Raw genomic sequence first — 16,488 nt, forward strand, 5'->3', positions numbered from 1 at the left:
GAAGAAATGCAATTAATTTGAAATGTGGTGCTGGAGAAAAGTGCTTAGGATACTGGGGATGGCCAAGAAGGCAAACCAATGAGTCCTTGAACAGATCAAGCTGGAAACCTCCCTGGAAGCCAAGATGAGGCTGTTGTACTTTGGCCACATCATGAGAAGGCACGACTCATTAGAAAAGACAATAATACTAGGAAAGGTAGAAGGTAGTAGAAAGTGAGGATGACTGCACGCCAGATGGATAGACTCAAATAGGGAATTCATGGGTATGAATTTACAGGACCTGAGCAGAGCAGTTGGAGGTCAGGAAGTCTTGGAGATGTCTTATCCACAGAGTCGCCATGAATCAGGATCGACTTAAGGGCGGCTAACAACAACAAACTCCTCTCTTGAATGGAGGGATAATACACTCATCCACATTTGCTGGCCTTTGCTGTGAAGGTAGAAAAACTGAAAATAACAAAAACACTATGTTTTTACCAGAGACAACATTCTCCGGGACTCTCTAGGTCCTCCGATGCAACTCTGTGGTCAGCATCTGCCAAACATTGAGCATAGAATTGCTCTGGAGGAGCTACAAAGGCCTGATGAAGTGTTCTCTCTAGGATTCTCCAGGTCCTTCAGTGCGACTTTTGGTTAAAGTTGGCCATGGAGTTGTGCTGGAGGACCTAGATACTCCTAGAGAGAACATACTAATAAAATCCATAAATAATCAAATGTGGATGACAAATGCAGTGCTACCTTTAAGAGGGCTCTTTTAAGGTTTATGGAAGTGATTGTGTTTGTGAATTGTTTGAAAGCACAGACTTTAAATGTGGCAACATGAACAGAAACAGAAGGTACCTACTGCAAGAATAAAACTCTAATGGAGTGCAAACGTTATTGCAGCTCGCCTCCTTGGAAGTTTACTACAGTATTCACATCTCAGCAAGCAAGTCCATTCCCATAAATGTCCCAGTGAGGAAGCAACTGACAGAAGTGATTGTGGAAGCATCTCTTAGGCCACTTCTGCACTGCAGAAATAATGCAGTTTGACACCACTTTAACTGCTTGAGCTCAGTGGTAGGAAATCCTGGGGGTTTTAGTTTGTTGTGGCACCAGAGATCTCTGACAGAGAAGGCTAGATATCTCACAAAACTCCAAATCACAGAATTGTATAGCTTTGAGCCATGGCAGTTAAAGCGGTGTCCAACTGCATTATTTCTGCCATGCAGATGCAGCCTCAGTCTGCAGATTTAAAGATGCAAACTTTCATTGAGCAATAGTGCGTCAGCTTGTAAGATATATGTTCACCCCTTTCACACTCCCATGTTTTATGTGTATATTTGAAAAGGTTCTAAGCTAAAATTAAAAAATTAATGTGTGAAGTGGCTCAATAACAGAGTCAATAAGATGTTGACCAGCTGGATTAGTTGATTGTACCCAAAACTATCAACCTTACAAAATGTCAATTTTTCAAGCACAGTTTAGAGCCATTTATCAAGTTTCATATATTAGGCTGTTTTTGGTTTGTCATGTTTTGGTTTATTCCCTTTGGCTAAGCATAACCAGATTTATTTTTAAAATCTTCAGTGAACCTTTAGCGTTTATTCCTCTCTTTCTTTTGGCTTACAGTATGAGAAAGCAACCAAAAGAACGGCCGGCCCCAGAAGAGTTAATGGTGAGTTTTCTCCCCAAAGACACAAGCAACAAAACTTTCTACTAATTTATGACATCTGGAAGTTTGTTGATTGTTCTCTTTCCATAAGTTAACTAACGTTAAATCTAAATTTTGCTTCTAGCCCTGACAGCCAGCAGACGTTGGCAAGGCATGCATCAATTTGTTTCTTAGGTTCATTGTCATTGTTAGCTCTCTTCTGTAAAGGCTGTAATGACAGGCATGGGATGCCTTTCAGCAAATGTCTTTCTGGTGCTTGGTTTCATTCATTATGGGCTAATATTCAGGTCAGATCATGGCAGAAATCATTCAGATTAACCCCCTTAATTTATTTATTTCTTCCCCTTTTTATATACTTTTCTGAATTTTACAACCATTTCTATTCATTCAGTGCTAGCATATATGAACAGAATTGTGCATTCTAGCAAATCCCCAGCATTGCAGAAAGTGAAACAGCAAAAATGGTTCGCACCTAGGATTTTTATATTTGCTGCGTTCCTATTCCCACAGTCACTTTGCCTGCCCTTTTTCTTTTTATGTGCCTGAACTATATCTCTAAATACTCGACTGAATTTTAAAGTTTCTGCAAAGCTAGGAATTTGAGGACTGAAGGAAAAAATCATTTGCAAAGACAGAATTCTTATTTGGGGTGGTCAATGTCCTCATGCAATGTCCTCCGTAGTTACAACAAGGTTAAAACATGACAGGGTTTGCACTTACCTTTCCAAAGCTACAACAGAAATTTAATTTCCCTTAAGCCCTTCATTTTTGTGTATGTAACCAATGTGTAAAAAGGAACAAATACCTTTTGTTTCTAATAATACATATTTACCCACTGATTACTTTTATCCTTTCCTGGGTAAAGAATAGAGGATAATTCTTTGTTTCCCAATGGCAAACTGTGTCAGGAAGGCAAGATGGATGGTGTGCTCCCATCAAAATTAGAAGCCAAAGAGAATGGGGAAATGGACTGGGCTGGACTGGTCTAGACCATGAAGATACTTTCCCTGGATCTGCTCCCTCTTTGTAAGGTATTCAGTTGTGTATCTTAATTCCCCTGCAAATAAATACCCTAAAGGCTCCAGATCCTGATCTTGGAAGTCAAGCAGGATCAGCCCTGGCTACTACTAGGATGGGAGAACGCCAGTGGGTTCCAGGTGCTGTAGGCTATATTTCGGAGGAAGGAACTGACAAAAATGTGCCACCATGGCATAGTGGTTTGAATGTTAGTCTATAACTCTGCAAACCAGACTTCAATGCCCTACTAGGCCATGGAAACCCATTGGGTGACCTTGCGCAAGTCGCATGCTCTCAGCCTCATAACCTCCTCTGAACAAATAACCTTAAGTCGGAAATGACTTGAAGGCACACAACAACAACAGCTGACAAAAATACCTGTGAGTATTCCTTGCCTAAGAAAAACCTTACTAAATTCATGGGGTGGCCATTAGTCGACAGGCGACTCAAAGGCACAAACGCACACAAACAATGTCTGTTGATGTCAAAGATAGGTGTTCAGGCAATTGCGCGCAATCTCTTAGTGAGCTGGAACTCTTTCTTTCTCTCCTCCTTGCCGTCCGTTCTTTTCACTCAATAGTGATGGTTGAGGCTGCCTTAATTTGCCTCTCTTTTTATTAACTTTTGATGGTTGGAAGGTTCCCGCACTTAGTCACATCTGAGAGAACTTGGAACAGGTTCTAGAGAGGGAGATGCAGTTACCTTGCGCATTATTATTCTATGGCTGGGTAGCTTGACTATTAAACCAACAGAAATGGGGTTTCATAAAACCTGTATCTCTCTGCAAATGCCTGCTCTCTGTGATGCAATAGGCCTGCCACTTATAAATAAAACATCTGCAGATCGCGCTTTCCAGCCCTCGGTATATATATATGTGTAGTCTTTGGAAGCTATAACACCACTCCGGGGTGTAAAGTCATAAAGACGGGGGCCAAGGGGTGACGCCGACAGGAACGGCAATGACACCGAGTTATATATCTTTCCAACTACCTGCCCTGAAGTCCCGGCTTCTGCTCATAAGACAGGATCCCATTCCCTCCGCTGCCTCCACTTAATAATTAAAAAAGGGTGATGGCTCCAAAAGGAGAGTAGGGTTTTGCTTTTATTTCTGTTTTAGATGATTTAGGGCTTTCGCCCATGCTGTTTCCCATTCCCTGTAACCGGCTCCTTATGCAATTGCTTATCCAGAATGCCTAGTTAGTCAATAGGGTTGTAAGCCTCTACATTTGGAGGAAAGGCTGGTGGATGCCCTGCTTTAATGCCCCACTCAGAGACCCAAACAAGTTGCTTGCACTGGGACACAGACAGCTCTTGCAGAATCTTCTTTGTCCCAGCAAAGCCATAAGATGAGCCCCCATCTTGCTTATGATCCAGAGCTGAGGAGTTATGGGTTTGTCCTACTGTTTCCCATTCTTGCAACCTTTTCCAGCTGCAGAGGAACATAGGCATTGATGACTTCTGCAAGGAACTGAGCATAATAGCCAACCTACCCTCCAATACCATTTTAAAAAAATTAGATACACACATATTTTTTTATTTTATTTCTATCCCACCTTTCTCCCCAAAGGGATCCAATTCTAAAAACATAGTGCCATAAAACAATTAAAAGCATCAGCTAAAAATAGTATGAAATTACAAACATTAAAACCATAATAAAACCACAATACCCATCCCATAGATAGGAACCCCTCTTTGGGCAGCCATTTTGCTGGCTTTTCGTGTTCCCAGAAGTGATGCGTATGTCTTCTGGATCAAAGATGTGGCTTCAGCCAGAAACCCAGACCCAGAACATCAAAATGGGCATCTTGGAGCAGGTCAGGATCCCTCCCAGTCCTGTATCAGTCCAACTATGACCAAATAGATTGTTCTCAAAACTTTCAAGGAGAGTATGGAAGTACAACGGTACTTTGGTCTCTACTGGGGTTTGGTCCCAAGATCTCCCATGCATACCAAAATCCATGGATGCTCAAGTCCCATTAAATGCAATGATGTAGTAAGATGGAGAGACAGTATAGTGTAGTGGTTTGTGTATTGGACTATGACTCTGGAAACCAGGGTTTAATTCCTAGCTTGGCCATGAAACCTACTGGGTGATCTTGGGCAAGTCACATACTCTCAGCCTCAGAGGAAGGCAGTGGCAAACCTCCTAGGAACAAATCCTGCCAAGAAAACCCTAGGATAGGTTCTTTCCAACTCTAGGTTCTTTCCAACCTTAAGGTTGCTTTAAGTCAGAAATGACTTGAAGGCGCACAACAACAACAGTATTTCTTGGAGGCTCCTTTTGGCCACCGTGGCTCAGAGCTGTTGGTTTTATCTACCTGTGTGGATTTCTGCTAAGCCTTTTGGAAAGCCGACCTGGCATCTCTTGGCAGGTAATTTCTTCAGCTATTAGAAGGGAGAAGGCGTCTGGCGAGGCAGCAGGTGATTTCGCCAAATGGCGAAGAAGGGTCAGGAAGCAAGAGAGAGAGTCTAGCCAAGGCGATTAGACTTTTGAAAGCCTTCTGGAGAAAAGAAGGGCGTTTGTAAGTCATTCGTACCCGGCGGGGTGGAAGGGGGAGAGATAAAAATAGATGCTTCGGGCTCTCTAGATATTAGCTCTGGAAGATATTGGGACCGTACAGACAATTTAGCGTAATTAAAGAGTGGCGGCAAAAGAAAGAGATTGTGGAGTTCTAATCTGTTCCCCCCCCCTCAATGATTGCTAAATTATTAAGTGCATTTCAAAAAGCCAGCTTCTTAAAGTGATTATAACCATCGTTCCTCACCTTAGTGTCTTGTGTGGACACCTCTGTGTCTTTCAACCAGGAGAAACCAGGTCAGTAACAGTTCTCCCCTTTTATTTTCCCAATAATCCCACAAAGGCTGAAATTACATGATTGACCCATGTCCACCCAGGCTGTGTCTGCACTGCAGAAATAATCCAGGTTGACACCACTTTAATTGCTATGTCTCAGTGCTATGGAAGTCTGGGAATTGTATACCATTATTATAAATAATAATATTAATTTTAATATTGATAATATTCTGGGAATTGTAAAATAGTTTCCAGAGAGCTCTGGTGCCACAACAACAGTTCCCAGAATTCCATAGCATGGAACCATGGCAGTTAAAGGTAGTGTTAATCTGGATCATTTCTGCAATATGGAGATAGTCCCAGCAACCTTTGTATTTAAGGGAACGACAGTCTTTCTCAAGTCTTCCTGTTCCAGGTTCGATGCATCAGCTGAACTGTTCTGAAACACGAAAGTTTGCATCGGTTGGCCAAATAAGAGAGCCCCCATTTTCCTTCTCCTGTTTGCATACAGGTGGGCGTCATCGTCACAGAAAGCACCTTTTCTGCAGGTGCATTTATCTGCAGAGGGAGACAAATGTAGCCCTGCAGGTGTGGCTGAATGCCGCCAGGATTTGCGATAGGACGCAAGGTGCACACACTCCAGTGTGGACTCCGTCTGTCTTGGCCTCCGTGGCACCGTTTTCTCGAAGCTTTCAATTCCTAAGCTCTATTTAATGGAATCTATGCATAGTAAGTAACCGGGTCAGAGAGGCAGCCTTCCCCTGTTTGAGATCAATCGCTGGCTAATACTTTATCTAGGTCACTTTATTATCTCATGGCGATGGCGTTCCCGTCCGCCTCCTCCTTTTGTAAGACACACTTCAGCTGTGAGGAGAAAGTGCGTTATCGCATACATATTAAAAACATATACCCATTCTATCTGTATGTAAATGCGCGAGGCACAGCTGGATATGGCCAAGGAGTTTGATTTACTAATGGTTATTATCTGTTCTCGCTGTTCAGTGGCAGGGAGAGTTTCAGCAAGCCTGCTAACATGGAAATTGTCTCCTTTTGAGGACTGTTTAAAAGGATGGCCTGGTTTCTGGGGCTTTTTCTGCAGCTGCATCTTTTAGAGGTAGCTGTGATCCCTGGGTGAATACTCTGCAGAAGCATGCGCTAATGCTAGAAAGTTCAGAGCAGGCTTTCTGCAAGATGTCCCAAATCTGAACTAACCACTTAGATACCAACCCTAGCAAAATCTGGCATAGTAATGAATTAGGCCTCTTGCATAATACAGGTCAACTGTTCCATATTCAAATTTTTTTAAAAAATAAAACCTTGGAAGATGGTTGTAAGTTGTAAATAGCAAGAGGAAAAGCCCACAAAGGTCTTGCAGATACATCTTTTGATCCGCTGTGTGTGCTGGACCGACTGTGTATATTCGGATAGTTGCCTAGCCATGGCTTTTTCCCTTTCTGATTTCAATTTTTACTAGCCTCTTTAGTGCTTTTTGTATCATGGCTTTCCAGTCTTGCTGAATGCAATCTTCCCTGAAAAGCGCAGGGAAGTCCTTGCATTTCACTGGGAGAGGAGCTAATGTGTCCCCTGCCTTCCATTAAAAGTTTGTGGTTGTATAAACTGTGTGGCCGCAATAACCAGTTACTAAATGCACAGCATTATGTAGTGCTAAGGAGGGAGTGGGCTTCACATTCTTAAGCACTGTTGTATAATTACAGGACACAGGAAACGCAAACAGAATGGAGTCTACTTTCCGAGTTATAAGAGTCAGTTTTACTGTATCCATTGACAAAAGGCATCAAAAGGGAGCCTTCTTGCTTTCTTGATCCTTGTTTGTGGACAGCTTCATCCTGATGCAGAACTAAGGGGCTGCTTTATATCTTGCAAAACTGGGAATCCCCATTTTCTTACTGAAAATTCATATAAACCCACAGCCGGTGTGAGAAACATGTGAGCTTCCAGATGTTGCTGGACTTCAACTCCCAACAGTCCTAACCAGCACAGCCAGTGCATAGGAACTTTGAGAGCTGCAGTTCCACAGCCCTGGCGGACCACGCAGTTCCCACAACACTCTAGAGGAATTTTTGTGGTTGCTGCCCTTGCATGTAGATTTGGAAATTGTCATAAGGGGCATCTACTCCAACACACACCTCTGCTTAAAGATCTCCAAATGAAGGAGACTCCATCACCCTCCAAGGCAGTCTATTCCACTGTCAAACGGCTCTTATATTAAAGAAGCGCTTCCTAATGTTTAGGTGGACTCTTTCAGATTCAGATTCTGGAGAGCAGAAGACAAGCTCGTTCCACCTTCCGCATGCCATCCTTTCAGATATTTATGGATAAGTAGCATGTCATCTTTCAGTCTTCTCTTCTCCAAGCGAAGCATGGTCAACTCCCTAAGCCATTCCTCATAGGGCTTGGTTTCTAGACCTTTGACCATCTTGGTCACCCTTCTGTAGATACATTTTAGTTTGTCAGTTTCCTTCTTGGTGTCCAAAACTGGACAATACAGACCCTTGACCACAGTACCATCAAAATGGAGGATCCCTAGTTCAACCTGTGTTATCAGTTTGCATCGGTTAATCAGAAAGATGAAAAATAGACACAAAAAAAAATACCTTTTTAAACCTTGTCTACAAAGTCAGTCCTGAAAACAGTAGAGCCAGTTCATTAATGCTAGCTGTGTGGCAAAACCCAGGCTGGTTTCCAACACATAACATTTCCTGGTTTCTTTAGTTTCTTACAAGGTTTGTATCCAGTTCTTAAAAAGGACTTTTCCAGATAGCTTAAAGGAAAGAATCAGATAGCAGAAGTGCACATCTTCCAAATTTTCTGTAGTGTTTGACAGCAGAGGTACTGCCACCAAGAAGGCCCTTTCCTAGTAGCTACCCGCTCATGTTGACATTACATTGGAGGCTGAGGACCAGTCTATCTGGGTGAGGGCACCGTCAGCCCCCAATTTTGTCCCGTGGCACGATGTAAAGGTCCCAGAAGTCCTTGCCTGGTTGTGTCAATTAATCCAAAACGGTGCAGAGAGCTAAGTCAACACTGGCTTGTTAATCTAGGACACGGTCCACAGGGGACCCCTCCAGCCCCAGCCCCACCGAAAGGAACAACACTTGCCTTTGTCCCTTAATGATTTGTCTAAACAGATAAAAATAGACTTTCAAGTGGAACGGGCCGAAGCGCATCGGCAGATACTAAATGCAAGAGGGAGAGAAGGAGGACTAAGGGAGAGGGGTTTTCTTTCCCTTCACATAACAGAAACCCAGTCATGGCGGGTCTTCATTTCCGGGCAAATGTATGTATTAAAGAAAGGTCTTGACCAGACATATGCAATTTTGAGTTAAGCCTTGGGCTGCGTGGCCCCAGCCCTGTTATCCTGGGAGGGATCTACTTACAGGCCCAGCCCCAAATTATTAACCTTTATTTATAGAGTGCTGTAAAGTTTGCACCATCTGTGCAGCTATGAAGAGTTTCCCACCCTGTAAGACTGGTACATGGACATCAGTGCGCAGGAGGGATTCCTGGCCAATAATAATAATAATAGTTCTTGTTGCTGTTGTGGTTGTGGTGTTCAGGTCATGACTGACTTATGGCGACTCTAAGGCAAACCTATCATGGGTTTTTCTTAGCAAGGTTTGTTCAGAGATTTACCATTGCCTTTCCCTGTGGCTGAGAAGGTATGACTTGGCGAATGTCACCCAATGGGTTTCATGGCTGAACAGGGATCGAACCCACAACAACAACAACAACAACAATAATAATAATGGAGGAAGAGGAGGAGTAATAGGAGGAGGAGTTGATGTTGACAATGTTGTTTCTGCCAATGCAAACCCACTTTCTCATTTGCGGAGCCGATGGACTTACGTCTTAAGTATTTCTGCTAAGAGGGCCAATGCCAAACGTGGCTTAATTGGATTTTCAAGGTGATGGACAGCATTTCATTGTGACAGTCACTTTCTTTGCCTCGACAGACAGCCGCAACCTCTGTGTTTGGGTTCCTCCCCCACCGTCCCCCTCCCCTCCAGCCCTTCGCCATCAAAGCCCTCTCTTTATTTATCTGTATCCCCCCCATTGCCCCCGACCCAATTCCCGGCGGCCCAGTTGCAATTGCGAAAGGGCCTTTTAGCACCTTTGTTGTCCCTTCCCTGGTGGCCATTGGGCCCAGCTGCTTGCAGAGAGGAGAATGCATCCTTCACAAAGCCTCCTGCCTTGACTCTTTCAATAATTTTAAGAGACCCCCCCCTTAAACCTGTTGAGGATTCGGAGTAGCTTTAGATGTGGGATGAGTGTTAAGTATTAGTTATTGGGAGATGAGGACACACCCCCCCAAGGGACGGCAAGAGATAAACAACCACAATTAAGACCAAATCTGCCATAGTCAACACAAAAATTCAGAGGAAACAGATGCCTTGAACCATTTGCGGTGGGGGAGCATTGATCCGAGGGTGGCGAGGAATCGATTTTTGTCTCGTTTACACTTTGCGGACCCCAGTCGTGATAAACGGAGGGGATAAATATTTCATACGCTCCTGAATTTAGTTATTTAGCATCACACAGTGATCAGGCTTAACTTTGCCCTGCCTTCACACGGAGCAACTAATTGGCTATGAAAGTCCCCGGCGTTTAAATGGGCTTGGCAGGGATTTACATTTGGTTTCAATCAACTTCTGGGTTTTTGCGTGTCCTGCTCCACTTTCTAATTTTTAAATTAAGCATGGTCAGGGGGAGAAGGCGCTCTGGTTTTGCACCATTTGAACGCTTCTGGGTTTTGGCTCCCACTGAAGGCAAGGCAAGGCTGCAAAGTTGGAAGTGATTAGAAGCATTGCAAGCGGCGGAGGACCAGGCGATGTCTACTCGCTGTGAAACTGTCCATCCATTCCTCACCATTAAGGTTCTTTTCTCAAATGCCAAAATACATTCAGCATCTTTCCTTCACTTTCCCGCTTCCACTGGACTCTCCATAAACCTGTGTCTGAATTCAAAGACATAGCCGTGTCAGTCCTGGAAATCAGTTTGCAAAGCATCTTGTAGCACCTTAGAGACAAACTGGAAGAAAGATGCTGGCAGTATCAGCTTTGGTAGGCTTGAGCCTACTTCCTCAGATGCACAAAATGGGGGGTCCAAGGGATGCAAATGAAGGCTTAGGAAAGATGCTGAACATATTTTGGCATTTGAAAAGAACCTTAATGGCGAGGAATGGATGGACAGATTTTCACAGAGTTTGTATACAAACCTATGTCTGTTATTGTAATTTTAAAAAGCAGGGGCTACATTTGATCTCTGCAAAATTGTACATAGGATGCACAGAAACCAACTTTTACCCATTAGCAACACTTAGAATTTGGGCCCTAATCTATGCTTATGCAGCCAAAGGTAGATTTTAGTCTTTCTTGATTTATTCAAAAGTTTTGCAACATCTGACGGAAGTAGTAAGGTAAGCAATACAGTACTGTATCTTCTAATTTGGACTATTTAATTGGAACGGAGGCATCCGATGACAAGTTTTGAGCTACACATTACTCTTCGGAGGACTGAATGTCCTCAACTCTTGGCTTAAAAATAAGAAATAAAGCAAGGAAGGTGCCCCCAACTCCCTTCCATTGCCATTTCAAAATGGTGGCGCTGGCCTCTTTGCACAGTTCGGTGCCCTACCATGCGCTGTAATTAAAATGTTCATTAGTGTACAGGAGGAACAATAGATTGCATTGTACCGTAAGCTCAAGATGAGGCTTCCAAAGTTGCCATTTTGAAACCTCTCCTCCGAAATCGCTGCAAACATTAATCATTGCCGCCCGCATTTCAAATGTTCCGGTATCCACCTGGCTACACTATTAAAATAAAACTTGCTGCCCCAGGGAAATCCCACTTATTCTTAATTGTTTTGAGGCTTTGATGGGCTTTTAATCTAAGATTAATTTATGCAATTTTAAATAACTCTTCTTATGATTAATAAGCTTGAAAATTAAAAGGAGTCTAAAGCAATTATAATGAGCATTTGGTCATAACCTCATTAGTTGAAGGAGCGAAGGATACAACGCCGGGATTCTGACAAGATTGCAATTTTAAGGTTACTTTCCGAGAAGTCGAATGCGGCTCTCCAAATTTTTGGAGGCAGATTAAGCCAGGTCAGGTAGGGAATAAAAGTGGCAAGAGGAAGCATCAGGATGACGAAATTGCTGCAGAGACGGGCAAGACTCACCTTTCAGCATTTCAGAAATAGTGTGGTCTGTATACACATGCGGTGTGTGCTCATACATATGAAATGCAAGTCTTACCCTTCCCTGCAGCAATTTTCTTAATCTGGTGATGTGTGTAGGATGTATGTGAGAAAAAGAGAGAGAGAGAGAGACTACATCCGCACTGCAGAAATAATCCTGGTTGACGCTGCATTCGCTGCCATGGCTCCGTCTTGTGAAACCCTGGGAATTTTAGTTCTCTCTGACAAGAGAATGCTAAATGTCTCACAAAACTACAAACTGCTTTTACTTTTAGGACGTTCTTTCTAATATTTAGGTGGGATCCCTTTTCCTGTAGTTTGTATCCATTGCTCCTGGTCAGGACCAAGCCGAAAAAGGCTCCTGAGTTACATAAAACGCGTTCCAGGCGAAGAAACCAGAGCTTGGAAGAGTTCATTTTTGACTCCTAGAAAGACCCCAATCACCATGAGATTTCTAGTTCTAGTCCCCAGAAAAGGAGCCTTTCCCAAAATCTGCTTACAGCTGCCATGTTCTGTCTGATGGAAAGTGTCTGCGCTTGCTAATAGAGAAGTGCCGCACATGAAATATTCCCAGGCTGTGGAGCTTTTTCAGTGAGGAGCGTGCAAGAGTCTTACAACTGTTCGCTAAGCAATGAGGAAATCCTTTTGGTAGAACCAGACCATGTTGCCAAGAGGAATATTTATCTTCCTTTTTCTTCTTCTGTGCAAGGGTTGTGTGTTTTTCCCTTTCTCTGTGTGCTGTCCTGACTGGAGGCCTGGCCATTGAGCATGCAATGCTCCCAGTCCTAATGTGCCGTTAACGATAGGTTAATGTACAGTATAATGTTTGCTGGGCTCTGGGTTCATTACACTTCGAAGTGCGAGGTCTTTCAGCAGAGTACCCTCGGCCCCACTGCATTATATCATGCAATAAAAACACCCTTTTAATATCACACACTAATAAACTGTATTTGAAGGGCCTTCCGAGGGCACTGCAATCGTTCTGACGAGGTTTGCTCCCAAATGCAACGGTTAGGATCTTCTCTTTTTTATCATTGATACCTGCACAGAGTCAGCTCTCCTTTCCCCTCTACTTGCCATTTTTGTGAATATGGAACATCCCATTTCATCTAGACACTGTAGAAATAATGCCGTTTGATACTGCTTTAACTGCCATGGCTCCATCCTACAAAATCCTGGGATTTGTAGTTTGGTGAGGCAGCAGCCCGCTTTGGCAAAGAAGGCTGAAGACCTTGCAAAACCACAAATCCCAGGATTGCATAGGATCAAGGTGGCCAAATTGTATTATTTCTGTAGCATAGATGCACCCTAAGTCTAGTTTGTCTGACAGGTCTGGAAAACCCATATATAATTCATGGGGTCACCATAAGTTGACAGGCAACTTGAAGGTGTGCGCATACTGCCTTTTGCACCACGGAGTGAGCCAAAACTCAGTTATCCTCCAAAACTCACACATCTCCTATTTGCAGAATAGATTTCTCCAATCAAAAATCGGGCATGAAAATGTGTATATTAGTGAAAAACGAATCGTCCAAGTGTGATACAAAAAATAAATAGGTGGATCTCTCTCTCTCTCTCTCTCTCTCTCTCTCTCTCTCTCTCTCTGTGTGTGTGTGTGTGTGTGTGTGTGTGTATTCCAGTGTTCTGCCATTAAATGAACAAAAGCAGCAGCATCCTTAAACAGACATTAAGCAGCAGTTACAGCCAGCAATCTTGCTGGGCATCTCCCAGCCCTCCTGGTCCAGGAAGAGAGAATACACCGTTAATTAGATTGTTTAAAGACCTTGTTGGTAAGATTCAAGTTCAAGAAAATTCCTTTGCAAACAGAGCGGGGAATTAAATATATAGATGCTCCCTTTGTAAGCAGAACAGCAGGAGGACGGAGAAACCTAAGGAGGTAAGCGATCGCTTGGACGCTGCTATTAACCCAAAGCCAGATAGACCCAGGCTGCGATGTCCTCCTTCCCGGGGGCCCAGTGGCTTTGCAAAGGCAGCCCTTCTCAAGAAAACAAGATCTGACAAGTTCATTTAAAACGCCTGGTTTGTCATTGTTTATCTCATTTTCGGAGTTGGCAGAGACCATTAGGCGGCCTGACACTCACCGGCATCCATCCAGAGGCCCCTCTGACCTGACCTTTTTCCCGGCACTCAATCTCTTACCACCGAAAGAGCAAAACTTTCCCCAGAGTCCTTTAAGTTGGTCTGGAGGAAGTGCCCAGCTTGCCATCTGGTCCCAAGCTTGGATCCCAGGGTCAAGCTAGAAGCAAAATGGCGGAGGAGTTGCAATGGTCATCTCTCGTCCTTTCTTCTTTGAGCCTGAGCCAGCAGAATCATTGTAGTGTGTAGGGTGCCGCAACCTGATCTTTATGGAGATAACAGTGACCTGGGTGCAGAGGAGATTGACCCATTCAGAAAGGAGGAAGAAGACCGGCAAAAATAAGGAGGCAGTATTCAAAGATGCAGCTGTGTTCGTCTGGAAAATCCGTTTGCAAAGGGATCTTGTAGCTCCCTTGAGATGAACTGAAAGAAATTGGTAGCTTGAGCTTTTGTAGACTTGAGCCTACTTCCTCAGAGGTTGCACAGTTCTTAACAAATACATAAGTCTCTGGGTTCAGGAATCCTTCATTTCATTGTCCTGGAAGTAAGGTCAACCCACCCAACTGTTGGGAGCTCTGTTGCACCCAACCTCATCTTTTTTGGTAGAGATGGTCCTTTAAACTTTGCCATTACCATCCTCTGAGGCTGAGAGAGTGTGACATCTTGCCCAAGTGGGTTTCCTGGCTCACATCAGAGAGGGATAATGGAGACACTGGAAGTTTATGATTTAGTGGGAGGTTATCCACACAACGTAAAGACACCGCCTTGGACCCATGTCCCAACTGCACAGATCAGTGATCTTAAGATTGTGAGCGCATAGGAAGACTGGACGATCCACACATCAGCAGAGAAGGATAGAGTTGTGTTAATGGTCCAATTGCAACTCATTGGGAAAGCGGACACTGGAAGCACATCGCGAAAGCCAAGTGTCATCCAGGGCTAAGCGTAGAATAATACGTGTTTGATACTAGCAAGTAGCAGCTACAGAGAAAAAGCAATCTTTGGAAGCCAATAGCAGGAAAGAATATCCGAAGCTTTGCATGTCAGTCTGCATGTTTACTCAGAGGTGACAGTGAACAACACAGTCCAAAAATGCAGTTTACGCCAGCCATTTCAGAAGATAGGAGGACATGCAGAAGATAGGAGGTCATCATGGGGATGAACGGTGGAATATTGGAGAGATGAGGACACAGTCTGTTTAGGCCAAAAACAAAAACCTACATTGGCTGTAGGCATGTCGGAAACCTTGTGGTCTGCTGCCCTTAAAGGAGGCTGGCTCTTGACCCTTTCCAGTCCTTAGGACCAGAGCATGGCTTTGGTGCAGCTTATGGCTTCTTAAGATGCATGCATCATTTAACTAGCATACCTCCAAAGTGACACGAAGCAGCTTTATTTTGGCCTGTCTGTACAGGCCCTTAGTCTCCTTCCTTTGACACATGGATTGATTTGGTGCCCAGGAAGGACTTGATTGATTGATTGATTGATTGAAATTTTATTTCTGTACCGCCATTCCCACGATCACAGCGGTTTACAAACAATACAAATACAATACAATACAGATTAAAAAGAAAACAGATTTAACAATGAAAAAAATACCCCAATTAAAACCAGACATAACTATGCATCGTTAAAATCCATCATAAAATCAGTTAAAAATTACTAATCAATCTAAAAATACAGTACAATACACGATACACAGGGAAAAAACAATCAGGACATGTGAGGGAAAGCTTGACAAAATAAATGAGTCTTCAGGTTCTTCTTGAACGACTCCAGGGAGGGGGCTAAGCGGAGCTCCTCAGGGAGAGCGTTCCAAGATTGCGGGGCCGCAACAGAAAATGCCCTTTGCGCCGTTAGTACGAATCTTGTCTTGGGAACGCTCAAAAGATTTTTCCCACCTGACCTTTATGTATGAATAGCCATAGAAATGCAAAACTTATTGGTCTGGTGCATTGAACACAGGACATTCCAAAACTCTTCTGGCCATTCCTGTGGTCATCCACCTGCCCTGGCCTTAGGCAGCATTTCTTCTCCTGCGTTTCTCCCTCAATAACAATTGTTAAAACTGAGCTTATCACCTGACACCAGACCAACCGTTTTGCATTTCTATTGCTGTTCATACAATCTAGTTATAAATGTCCTTCCTGAGCAACGCTTCCCTCTGTGGATCTGAGAAAGCAGACCAAGGTCCAAAACACACTGGAGGAATAATCCAGTTTGACACCATTTTAACTGTCCTTGCTCAATGCTAGGGGATTCTGGGAACTACTTTTGCAGGACATTGAGACTTCTCTGTCAGAGAGAGCTCTGATGCTGCATTAGACTACAGTTCCCTGGATTCCTTAGCATTGACCCAGGGCAGTTAAAGTGGTCTCAAACTGGATTGTTTCTGTGGTGTGTGTTTTGGACCCAAGTTTACAAAAGCTCATGCTACCTCTTTCACAGGTGCAATCTCAAAGGTGCTGCATATTGATATTCCAGACTAAAATGACTGTGACTTCTACGCACACATGCAGACTAAGATACTTTGCAGAAAACAAAATCCTGGTTTAGTGGTTAAGCAGCAGGTCATACTTCATTGGAAAAACCCTTGCCATGCCTTGCAGAAGGCCTTTGGTCCAGCCCTGGCATCTCCGTTGAAAAGGAGTCTGGGGGGAGGGGGCATCACCCAATGTCTGAGTGACGTGCATTCATGAGTCCATCTTT

General features: G+C 43.7%; 1 protein-coding gene across 1 annotated transcript in view; it reads left to right on the forward strand.

The window, feature by feature from the left end:
* Nucleotides 1-16,488, forward strand: part of MAP2K5 (mitogen-activated protein kinase kinase 5) — a 122,726-nt gene that overhangs the window by 105,850 nt on the left and 388 nt on the right. Inside the window, exon 21 of the mRNA XM_042474986.1 lies at nt 1,612-1,657. Within this exon, the coding sequence (XP_042330920.1) occupies nt 1,612-1,657 (46 nt within the window). The remainder of the gene's footprint in view (nt 1-1,611; nt 1,658-16,488) is intronic.

Source organism: Sceloporus undulatus, chromosome 6, assembly GCF_019175285.1.
Source record: "Sceloporus undulatus isolate JIND9_A2432 ecotype Alabama chromosome 6, SceUnd_v1.1, whole genome shotgun sequence".
NCBI lineage: Eukaryota > Metazoa > Chordata > Lepidosauria > Squamata > Phrynosomatidae > Sceloporus > Sceloporus undulatus.